The sequence below is a fragment of the Urocampus carinirostris genome, chromosome 2 (genome assembly GCF_059441175.1).
Source record: "Urocampus carinirostris isolate Australia breed hairy pipefish chromosome 2, RoL_Ucar_1.0, whole genome shotgun sequence".
Lineage (NCBI taxonomy): Eukaryota > Metazoa > Chordata > Actinopteri > Syngnathiformes > Syngnathidae > Urocampus > Urocampus carinirostris.
The window spans coordinates 19793767-19806360 of record NC_142350.1 but is presented as its reverse complement, the minus strand read 5'-3'; the positions used below and the strand labels follow the sequence as shown (position 1 = coordinate 19806360).

General features: G+C 39.7%; 1 protein-coding gene across 1 annotated transcript; it reads left to right on the top strand.

The window, feature by feature from the left end:
* Positions 1–4601: 4601 nt before the first annotated feature.
* On the top strand, positions 4602–11180 carry sf3b4 (splicing factor 3b, subunit 4). Its single transcript, XM_088327838.1, has 5 exons — positions 4602–4716; positions 6146–6274; positions 8277–8969; positions 10217–10378; positions 10845–11180. The coding sequence occupies exons 1-5, from the start codon at positions 4683–4685 to the stop codon at positions 11018–11020; spliced, it is 1194 nt and encodes a 397-aa protein (XP_088183964.1). The 5' UTR covers positions 4602–4682; the 3' UTR covers positions 11021–11180.
* Positions 11181–12594: the final 1414 nt, after the last annotated feature.

Below are 12594 nucleotides of genomic sequence, written 5' to 3'. Positions count from 1 at the left end.
GCCCAGCCAATAATAAGTCAACCTCTAGTTTACACAGGCGTTCACGATCACATACAAGTCACATTTAGCTAGAAATGTGAACGATCTCACCAAAACATAGGATTTCACCCAAAAGTCAGAATTGAACAGTAAGATCTGCAGTGTGAATTTAGCCCAAACACGCTCTCCTCGGGTAACGCCACTTCAGGTTTACTATGGAAGCACATATTGGATGTGAAACGAGCATGATCTTGTTACCTTTTGGTGCCTGAGTTTTTCCTTTTTTTTTCATTTAGGACAACAGCTGGCTGGGGTTTACAATTTAAGTCTCGTCTCATGTGCCCTGCCTTTCAATGGTGAACGTACAAGGCTGCATGAACATAGAGAGCAGGGATCGGGAATCTTTTGGAATGAAATTCCTGTGGTACAAAAAAACGGACCTTATTCCTTTCATGCTATAACTGTGATGATATATTTCCCTGCTAATTTGAAGCGCTTCTTGCCCGCAAAAGAATGAAGGAATTTCACGAGGGTAGCCACACAGTCCATTAGCAGCATGTGCTTCCTTCTCGATGTACACATTAGATTAGGAAGGATTTAATCATCCCCATGAGCACTTAGACGCATGTTTAATCCCTACAGTAATTTGACTTGGTGCAAAAAAAAAAACAATAGACCATTCACGTGCGGTAATGCTCACTCAATTAGGCAGCTGAAACACTGCTCGCATTTATATGCCCAGCCTTGCCTTTCACCTAACGTATTAGATAATTGTATTTTTTTAACACATGGACTTCAACATATCAATGTTAACAGGAAAGTATCAAAAATTGGAATATTGTAAGAAAAGTATTTTTTTGTGCAATGAAGTTTAAAAAAACCCAATGTCATGCATTCTGGATTCATTCCAACTCAACTAAAATACTACACCCATCTATTATTTTAATATTGGTGATTATGGCTTACCGCATACTACAACTTCAACTTACTTGTCAAGTATGCTATATGCTCAACATACAACACAGATAAAATTACTACTTGCAAACATGCCGTAAATGAGACGCTTTACAAATAACAGCCAGGTAAAAAAAAAGGAAAGGATGCATTTAAAAATACTACTACGGGCGTTGTAGATGTCCAGGAGGGCCGTGAGGGTATACTTGGATATGTTGTCACGATTTTCTAATATTTGAATATTTTATGATGAGATATTTGAGTTTTGCCATAATCAGCAATATTAAAAGAATACAAAACATGCAATATTTAATTATTTTTTTCATGAATTTGTTTTGTTTTTCGTTTTGCATATAGAAAATAAAAACTTTATCGCATTATTTCTACTTTTCAGAGACAGTCCTGTATGTTACCTTAGCCATTTAAAAAAAAAATTTTTTTGTTTGTGTGTTAAATGCTACAGTCTGTGGATATAACAACTCATGCGCTCCTGTGGAACATAGCTACTGCTATGATTTTTCAATAAAAATGTCAGGAAAAGTCACAGTTTGCCAAATTTCTAGTTGAAGCAGGTTAAAACTTGCATATATGTAACGACAGATTTATTCTCTACAAAAAGGTACAATTTAAACGTCACGTCAAAAGATTTGAAATGACTGAATTTATATCACAGAAAGTTGACACTTGAACAGGAGCATGTGGAAATTATATATCTGCTCTGTATTTTGCCTTTGGTGCATGTTGTTTCAACTAATGTTTTTAACCAAACAGTATTGCTTTGTAAAGGATTTCTCAAAGTCATCTTTGTGTGTTTTGTAAGCACAATTTTGTATTCCCTGTTTATACATTTACTAAATTTATATGAAATAAAGTACACAATGATACATGTGAGACGTCATCATTTATTTATTCATCCAAATGAGCTTAGTGTTTCAGATCAGTCATTATTTTCATAGTTTATCTTATTTTTGAGGGTTATTATGTTCAGGGTTAGTACAGGTGCTTGAAAATTCTGGTATTTTAGTGTTGTGTTTTCAGGTTTTGAAAAGTTGTTGGAATTTTGGGTGAAATTGTTGCCATGTTTCTTAACAAGTCTGGTTAAAAATGACGCTGACACTGCTCCTTGGTGGCTTCGCTTTGTCATTGCACATGATAAACTGCATCTGGTATTGTTATGTACGGTATTGCGCTATAAATGGTCATCGCCCCCAACAGGTCAAGCCCAAGAGGACATGTGCATGCTACACCTAAACAGGGCACTCTAAAATGTGTATTAGGGCAAGAATTATGCACAATTGTTATTTATTTATTCGGTCATGTAAGAAATTGAGGTATTGTTTAACAGTGGTTGATTGTTATGAAAAAGAAGTTCCTAATTACTACTGGAGCAAATTATAAAATTGTCCTTAAAAGTCCTTAAAATGTGCTTGAATTTGGCCATGACAAAAGTGTATGAACGTCAGGGTTGTCAAACAGGCGGCCCGCGGGCTGGATCAGGCCCGCCAAGGGATTGGATCTGGCAACGAGACAACGCTCAGAGAAGTGCAGGACAAAAACGACCTGCAGGTTCAAATATGTCCACTTGATGTTTCCAAAGCCAGGTGCCTCTCACAAAGACGCTCTACTTGTATTTCTTTTGCTCGCTCTCTCTCTCTCTCTCTCCCTCCCTTTTTTCTCTCACTCCTTGTCTCTCTCTCTTTCACTCTCTGCATCTCTCTTTTTCTCTTTCTTTGTTTCTCTTTGTCTCTTTCTCTCTGTGTCTTTTTCCCTTCTTTTGCTCTCCCTTCCTTTTTTTCCTTTTCTCTCATTCTCTCTTGCTTTCCCCTTGTCTCTTTCTATCCTTCTCTTTTATCATCTCTTCTTCTCTTTTCCCTCCTTCTCTCTTTCTATCTTTCGATTTCTCTTGGGATTTTTTCTTTCTCTCTCTCCCCATCTCACTATTTCTCATTTTGTCTCTTTTGTCTCTCATGTTCTCTCTTTTCTTTCTCTCTTTTACACCTTAGGCGACAATAGCTCTGGTGTGTGAGCGTGTGTGAATGGTTAAGTGTAATGCACACTGTAAAGCACTTCTTTGTCCACACTCTCTCTCTCTCTCTCTTTCTCTTTCTCTTTCTCTTTCTCTTTCTCTCTCTCTCTAATCTACTAGTCAGGCCCCGAGAGAATGTTTAATCTATGGTGGGGGCCCCGAGTTAAACATATCAAAGAGCTTTCTTTTCAGTTTACATAAAATATATTTTAGAATATCAACCATCACTATACATTTTTACATCCATTTTAACAAGATACTTTTAACAAGAGATCGTATAGTGTTTTTTTAACGTTTACAATGAATTCAACATATTTTTCTTTAGTCTGAATTTCAACCAACATCATCCTTTTTTATATATGAGAAAAAAGAACTTATAACAATAATGAGTATAAAAACGGGTACAATTTACCTGCAAATGAATGAGTCGCAACACAACACGTAGTAGGCTTCTCTGCTGGCCTTGATCTCTATAAGGGGAATTAGCATTTTAGCACAACATGCAACGTCCGGCAAAACTAACATAAAAGGCGACAGAAACAAAACGAAAATAAATCCAGACAGCTTGACGACATCAATCACATCACTGTGCATGTTGAGAGATTTGTCAGCTGTGGTTTTAATGTTTAAGCTTGTTGTAGACTGCCAAAAAAACCACCTTCCTGTTGCAAAGTCTAAAGCCAAACCGAACCTTACCACATACCAGCAGGTGGCACTGTTGGACTCATTATTGCAGGACACTTATACAGAAACTACACAACATATTTCAGCAGGAATTTCAATGAAACAAAAGTTATTATTACACCCGTTAAATAAACTGTGATGCGTGTTTACCAACCGAAATATTACAAAGCTAAATAAAAAATACTGTGTGTAATATTTGACCACTAGATGTCTCTGCATGTTGGTGTGCAACCCAAAATGAGTAATAAATGCACAAGGAAGAATACAAACTACAGAGACTCAAAGTGACCAAAACACAACAGAGTTTTCCCCTCATTTTTTTGCCTAGCCTTTCACGAAGAACAAAAAAGGAGAGAAGAGTAAGACAAAATAAAGGGAAAAGAGAGTACAACTAAAAGAAAACGACCAGAAAAAAATGTAAAAGGAAAAAGAGATAAAAGAATAATGTGGAGAAAAAAGGGAAAAGAGGAAAAAGGGCATGAAAAATAATACTTAAAATCAGCAAAATGTATCTTCCCGTGGAACCATTTATTAATGGTTCTAAATTATTATTATCGTGTTAAAATAAAATTGTGTGCAAAAAGACAGAAAGGAAATAAAAATAGGGTAGCCTTAGCAGCAAGATGGTCGCCGATCATGTCAGCTCCCCCTAGGTGAGGACCATCTTGTGCCAATTACAGTAAATGTTAATTTATTGACCACCAAGTATTTAAAAAAATGCATCTTTACACGATAGTTCATGTACGTTTGCTTATTGTTTAAACCAATATCGTTTTTGTTTTTTTTAAATGATGTTTTTTCCACCACAGGAGGCGCTGAATAATCCACACTGTCCCTTTAAAGAAATAAAAACGCATTTTGGAGGAAACTAGCGAGTATAGCACGCAAATATTGATAAAATAAGCATAATTCTATTATAGGGAAATACTTTTGATAAAACCCCAAAAGAAAAAAAAATGGATGAGTTATGAACTTCCTGATACGTACCCGGAATAGGCGGATCTTACATCAAGCGGGTCCTCACCGTTGTTGAATCAACATGGCAGCGGGACCAATTTCCGAACGAAATCAAGGTTATTCTGTTACAATATTACCATCTGTTTGAACTTTATGACATTGTTATACACGAGGCATTTGTCAACGACTTTTCGTCCATTGCAAATTCCCCTTCCGGTTTTTCCTATTTGAGTTTCTATTGTTGCTAGCAAGCATGTGCTATAGTCGTTAGCTCCACTGTGTGCTATTTCGCCGGTCTTATTCGGTGTAATGTCGTCATGAACTTTAGGGTGTGTTATATGAATGAATGGGGTAATGCATAATAACTTTATGCTCGTTTCTTAGCGTAAGTGAGGAAAATACATGACGGTGGATGTAGGAGCTAGCCTAGCAGGCTAGTAAGCCATCAAGTAGGTTGAATGAAGTACGGCAGCCAAAGTGGTCCAATTTGGAGAGTGTATCAGTACAGGAGTGTCAAACACATTTTAGATTGGGGGCCACACCGTAAATGATCTGCATTTATAGAGCGCTTTTCAAGTCACTGGAGCCCTCCCGAAGCACCTTACAGTTTGCTTTACACTTACCCATTCTAGGTCTACTGCCGCCTAAGGTGGTAAAATAACACGAAATGATGAAGGGGAGAAAAGACTCTCACAGGGGGACCAACTTGTCAGTTCAATACAAAGAGTGCCTTAGCGTTAGGGCTGGTGACATTTTTGGAGGCTCACAATTAAATTACAATAATGAGTCAGGGGTGCAAGATTTGAAAATAAACGACCATAGTTATTTTTCTTGTTCACTAAAACTGATTGTCCTGTAGTGTTATCAGCTCTGCATTTGTAATAAAAACACACAGATTATTCATATTATTGATTTAACGATTTATACTTTGTTTTCTACTTTTGCTTTATATTTTGTGAAAAAAAATATTGACCATAATTTGAAATGGACTGTTAGATTTCTTATCTAAAGTAATAGGAGTTAGAGCTCCTTTCAACTTCTACAAAGACACCCAGATGTTTTTTTTAATGTTGTATTTTTAATGACTGATTATTTTCAATATGTGAGCATCAAAAGAATAGTTTTGTAGCAAATGTTGAAGCTAAGGGAGATTTCCAACGGTATTGTCTTGAACAATGCGTCCGTGATTACTATTTTAGGTAGAATAACATCAGGATGAGTGTTTCCTCAAATATTCTCTGGTTGATAAATGGCAGTCGTCATATACAGCTACAGTGGGTTGTTTGTTGTGGCAAATGTCTTTTGGCAGCATCCAGTAGACGAATTTCTAACTGTAGGTGATTGTTGCTGGTTTTTCACTTGTGAATCTTTCAGCAATGTCTCTGGGAATAGATTCAATATGTTGGCAGGCTTGATACGGCCTGCGGGACATATTACTTTTGACACAGTAGTTTAATGAATATCTTTGAATTGGACATTTTTACTCCTCTTTTTACATCATAGTAAGTTGTGTTTTACGAATGTTGTTCTTTGTTAATGTTACAGATGCCACAGTGTATGTGGGTGGCCTGGATGAAAAAGTGTCTGAGCCATTACTATGGGAGCTTTTTCTGCAGGCTGGTCCTGTTGTCAACACACACATGCCAAAGGACAGGGTGACGGGCCAACACCAAGGTAAGTGTTGAAATGGAAAAGGATATTATTTTATAGGTATTTAATAGAGCTGAACTATTTAAGAACTGTAAGTCATGTTTATTTGCCTAGCCTTTAATCACAAGAAGTCTCAAATGGCTGCTCAGACTACAACTAAAACCTATATGAGAGGAACCGTAACCAAAAAGGGCCTTTGACTTTTTGACTTCTGAATTATTAAAACTTTCACATGTAACAAGAGCCTCATTTCGACCAGGTATTCTGGAAATCTGATCAGTAGCAATTAAATTTGATTAAAGTAACATTTTTTTCTGAGAATTGTGCTTTAACAAATTGTACTTGTTTTCTTTTGTAAATTATTGCCTGATGCTATTTTTCTGCTGTGCCTAGATAAAAACCCACCAACAAACAAATGTGCATCAAATTAATTCTTATTGCTTCAAACACTACATTTTCTGTAGGCCTTCAAAACTGAGTCAAAATGGCAAAATTGGCTGTAAAATTGAAATGAATTAAAAATATAAAGTCACCACACAGGCCACAATGACACGATCATCTGATCTGAAACCAACATGCCAAATGTTATGGCTTTTACAAACTTCTTTGAAAACTTTCTATGCAATCTGTATAAAAAAGTACAATAACGGTCCTTAAAATGAAAACACTGGGGTTAATCATGTGGAGATCTTTTAAACTGAAGACAACAGCGCTCTCTTCTGGGGAGATTTATTATGGTTGCTGTGTGCACACACAAGGCTCAAACCGCAGTGTTTTGCGACTATTCAACAGCGTTACGTTACATCGCGATAACCTTTAGATTTCGGTTAATCGTGCAGCCCTAGTCTTTCATTGTAATTTTAGTTCAATGCAGGGAGTTGCTACTGGAAGGGGGATTACCTCATTTGCTACCCCTTCTCAAGGTTTCTTGTTGTCCTCATTCTTGGGTTTTGGAGTTTTTCCTTGCCCACTAATAAATGTTTCAGATTAAGGGATGTTTTAACTGTGGCCTGTGCAGCCATTTGAGACTCTCTAGATAAGGGCTATACAGTGGTACCTCTCTATACAAGCACCTCTACACAAACTTCAAATTTCGGTATATGAGCTTTATCTGCTACAAAAATCTTGTTTGCTACACTGAGGTAAATCCTGTTCATGAGCAGTCCCAGAGCATCTCGTGACTGCTTACCACCAGTGTCAGCTTGTCCAGTTTTCCCATGCAAACTACTACAAGCAAAAATTAAATACACTGTCAATTTTTGTGTGTTGGTTCATTTAAAGTCAAAGTAACCTTTATTTTAAGTGCACTGTAATTGCTTTTGTATTATTATGGGTCCCCCGATCTTATACCTGTCAATTTCCGTCAATCACTACCCTTGAATGATTGCAAATCCTCCTTATTATGCGATATTAAACCGTACAAACCTAACGCTGCAGACTATGTAGATTACCGCAACAATTTTTGCAGTATACGATGACGTTATTTATTTATTCTGCTACCAGTGACAGAGATCAAATGGATTAAAGCCGAGATGGGCAAGACGAGATCCTGTAAGAATGCTTTATAAAAATTAATGAGGCAGTGCACAAGTTGAAATGATCAAAAAGTGTATAAAATTCGGAGGAAATATAGAGGTTGACAGGTATGCGATCTTTGCGCCTTAAAACCCCCTTCCTTTGCATCAAATGCACACATTCGTTAGGGCGCTTATAATAAACTATCATTTCATTTTGGTAATATCCTCTAATTTATCTTATTGCTGTATTGTTTATTGGATTTTTTTTGTGATTAGGAAGATGTGTTTCATAGCTTTATTGGGGTCCACTTGGATGCTTTTGGGTGGTTGTGAACTGACCAATTACTTTTTTTTTTTTATCATTTGATACGAGGAAAATTCACTCTTTCCACGAGCAATTAAAGCTACAGACATGATCCTGGAATGATTTAAGCCCTTATGAAGAGGTAGCACTGGACAAATGAGTGTGACGTGACTTGACACGAGTGGATTTATGCTGCCCCTTTTAGGATACGGCTTTGTGGAGTTCCTTAGCGAAGAAGACGCCGATTACGCCATCAAAATCATGAACATGATCAAACTGTACGGCAAGCCCATCCGTGTCAACAAAGCATCGGCGCACAACAAGAACCTGGACGTGGGTGCAAACATCTTCATCGGGAACCTGGACTCCGAGATCGACGAGAAGCTGCTCTACGACACCTTCAGCGCTTTCGGGGTCATCCTGCAGACGCCCAAAATCATGCGGGATCCCGACACGGGCAACTCAAAAGGCTACGCTTTCATCAACTTCGCTAGCTTCGATGCGTCCGACGCCGCCATCGAGGCCATGAACGGCCAATACCTTTGCAACCGGCCCATCACAGTCTCGTACGCGTTCAAGAAGGACTCGAAGGGGGAGCGACACGGATCGGCAGCCGAGCGATTGCTAGCCGCGCAAAATCCGCTTTCGCAAGCCGACAGGCCCCATCAACTGTTTGCGGACGCGCCGCCACCGCAAGCCGTGCCCCCGCCCGTGCTCACCTCCATGGGGCATGCGGCGCTGGGTATGCCGGGTGGTATGCCGCCCCCTGGGGTTTTCCCTCCCATGCCCCCGCCGGGCGCCATGGCCGGCATGCCACCCGGGATGACCATGCATCACAACCATCAGGTGCAAGTGGGCCACCCTGGAGGCCCACCACCCTTCCCTGGTGCCATGCATGGTGCGTCTCTATTCTTTTTTTGTCTTTTTTTTCTTTGTCCATTCTCGTTTTCCATTATTTCCCCTCTCACTTTACATTTGGTTCTTATTCTTTTTCTCGAGTCTTTTTTGACAGCTAGGTGGCATTGTTATGTCTAATCCGAACGAAAACCAGTGCCATGGAACACGCCATAGTGGCAAAATGCCAGACAAACATGGTGGTTATTACTAAGTAGGGATTCCACCATGTAAGAGATACAAATTTCTACCTATATTTTTTAAAATAAAAATGAACATGTTTTTTTTTTTTTTTTTTTTTTTTTTTGCTTAGTGTTCAAAACTACTTTTTTAACCGAATTAAAGTTTTTTGTAACTCTTTGGAGGCATTTAAGATTACACACTGTCCTTTTAAGTTTCTTTAAGAAATCCCCAACTGAATATAAGAGCTTTTATGCTTTAGGAAAGCTGTTTGGGGCAGAACACATTAGTTAGGAGGAGCAGGGTGTGTGGAAAGTGACATCATGCGCATCCCTGAGGGTTTTTTTTCTATTTGCTAGCGTGGCATCAAAATGGCGAAAATAATTCCGTCCAGCTCCGTTAACAGGGTTTTCACTCCTTTCTTGCTGTCCAAGTCCATGCTGGTATCAATTGAATCGATGTTTAAATTTTGAACATCAATGTATTCATATTGAAAATATTTCTGAGGTATTAATGGAGCTAAAAAAATCGAGCCTCTCCTAGACCCACTGATACTAAAGCCCAAATTGAGCCCGACCAATTAACATGAGTTGCAGGACCGAGCCAGAAGAAAACCCGAAATTTCATTTGTGAGGACTTGGGAGAAGGAGTGGTGATTTATGATAACAAATTAAAGCCTGTCTTTTGTCACAAAATCCATGTTTATTAAGGCTGTATAAACATTTCTTTCTTTCATGTTTAGTGTGTCTGAGGAAGTTACATTAACCGACAATTGAGTTGAGGGAAACTAGTTAAGGCCATCAGCCATAAACCGCAGGAGCAGTACATCCATGGGAATCTAGTGGGGCACTTGAAGAGGGAAAGATTTAGTGAGACAAAGTAAAACAATGACTGGTGTCAATAATTGAAAAGTCAGTAAGAAGGAATCTCAGCCCTACCCAAACCTCACGATTGACAATTTAGGCCTGACCCATTTTAAAATTCCACTCTGGCTTGGGCTTAAGACTTGCCTCTGAAATATTTCTTTTCAATTGATCAACTCAATTCAAATGTGTATGTTTGTGTCTTAAGCTATGCCTCAGATGCCCATGCCCCCTCCGGCGCCTCCCGGCATGGTTCCTCCACCTCCTGCACCCCCGGGTTCAAACCAAGCCCGAGCGCCGCTCCCTCCCGGGATGCCGCCCCCTCCGCCCATGGGGATGCCACCTCGAGCCCCTTACGGACCTCCAATGGGTAATTATAAAAAACCCCGCACGCTTATTGTCGTCTTCAGGCATGGAAATCTTATGGTTACCAAGGCGATGATGTCTTGTATGGTTTCGGGTAGTTTAAGGGTAATTCAAGAAGTTACGGATAATGCTATAATACGGACTGGTTTGACAGGTGAGCCACAAATTTTTGAAATCGTTTGAATAATCACCTCCAAAATTAATGCAGAGAAGGGTTTGTGTATGCGCTTGAAATCCTTGAAAATGCTTGAATTTCAATGTTGTGTTTTCAAGAATTTAAAAGTGCTTGAATTCTGCGTGACGTGCTTGTAAATGCTTGAAATGGTTGCCATGTTTTTCAACAAGTCTGCTTAAATGCTTAAAAATGATGTAGACACTGCTCTCTGGTGGCTTTGCCTTGCCATTGCATTTCTTCAACTCCCCTTTTCACTTTTTTAACCCCTGACTCATTTTTCTGCATCCTCCCTCAGGTCACCCTGTGCCACCCGGTATGAGAGGGCCCCCACCCCCTCCGATGCCCCCACCAGGCTACGGAGCCGCCCCACCTCGCCCTCCTCCCTTCGGCTTCCAGAGAGCGCCCCCTATGCCGCCCAGGCCACCAGTCATACCACCTCAGGTTCCCTTAAGGGCACCCATGCCACCGTGATACCTTATTTTTTTTTAAATGTCATCTTTTTGCTTTCTTTTTTTTCTCAATTTTTAAAGAAGAAATGCGAGTTTGTACGTTTATTTTAATAGCTTTGTATTATTTGAGGTCATTGTAAAAATGGAAGACCCCTGTTGAATAAAACCTTTGGTATATGTCAGTGGTCCGTAACCTTTTCCGTACCACCGACCAGTTTCATGTCTGACAATATTTGTGCCGTCCGGTCCAATACAATTGAGAATATCCATCCATTATCTGCCCTACTTATCCCCAGTGGTCGCGGGGTGCTGGAGCCCAATCCAGTTATCTTTGGGTAGTGGGCAGGGGACACCTTGAACTGGTTGCCAGCTAGTTGTAGGGCACATAGAGACAGACAACCCCCTTGCTCTTTCACACCCAGGGACAATTTGGACCGGTCAATTAACCTGACATGCATGGAGGAAACCCACAGGAAGAACATGCAAACTACACAGGAGGATTCGATCCCATGAACTCAGAAATTTGCCGCGGACGCGCTAACCACTCAGCCCCTGTCCCGCCATATTAGCACTAATAATAATAATAGGGGTTTTTAAGGGTTATTGTTATATCTTCGTTATTCATTATCCATTATCCGCTATCGGTCAGTTCATTATACGCTACAAAGCCTAGGAGCCGGGACACTTACTCTCAGCCAAAAGGCTAAGCTAAGGTCCTAGCCCTAAAGCCTTGTTGCGATCATTGCGAATGCACCGTTCCCGGAGGTACTGCAATACCGGGCCGATGCGTGGAGTGTGTAATCACTTGGGATGTAAATGGCATGTGAAAAAACATCAGATGTTATCTCATCATCATCGCAGTATTTTTACTCATGGTACCAGAGATAAATGTTATAGAAGGGAGAAATCTAAGTCCTAAAAAATATAAACGCAAAAAAGTATGATGATAGTATCAACTCTTATGTGTATCTGATGACAAATCAGACTTTGAAGTACATGAAATACATTGTAAATATTTAGTGTTTCACTGGGGATGAAAACGCATACGATTAATACAAAAAGGTCTAACAATTCCAAACACATCTTCAAATATACTTAAACAGTTGTCAAAAAAGAAAGTTTGCTAAGGTTTATCAAACATATTTGTCTGTTGTATGGCAGAGGCTCCACCAAACCCCTGAGATTGTCTCCCCGAACCCCTGGGGGTCAATCGAACCACTAGTGTAGAAGTTGTAGGGCAGAGGACTCAAAACACATCCTTGAGGTGTGCCAGTGTTAATGATCATTGACGTGTGGTGTGCCACTCTCACCTTTTGAGTGTGATCAGGCAAGAAGCTGTTATTCCAGGTTCAGGTAGGGTGAGGAATACACAGGTCCTTTTTATTGAACAGCTTGTGGGGTATAATGGTGTTGAATTTAAGACCCCTGCGTTAGAAGAATGTTGATCTTTTAAGCAGCACCGCCACCTGCTGTCGATTTGAGTTGACTTCAGTTATGCATGGCTCACCTGCTGTCGACTTTGGGACAACTGGTATTTCTATAATAGTATTTTTGCTGTATTTCTGTTGTGTATTTTGTAGTGTTTCTGTCGTAAAA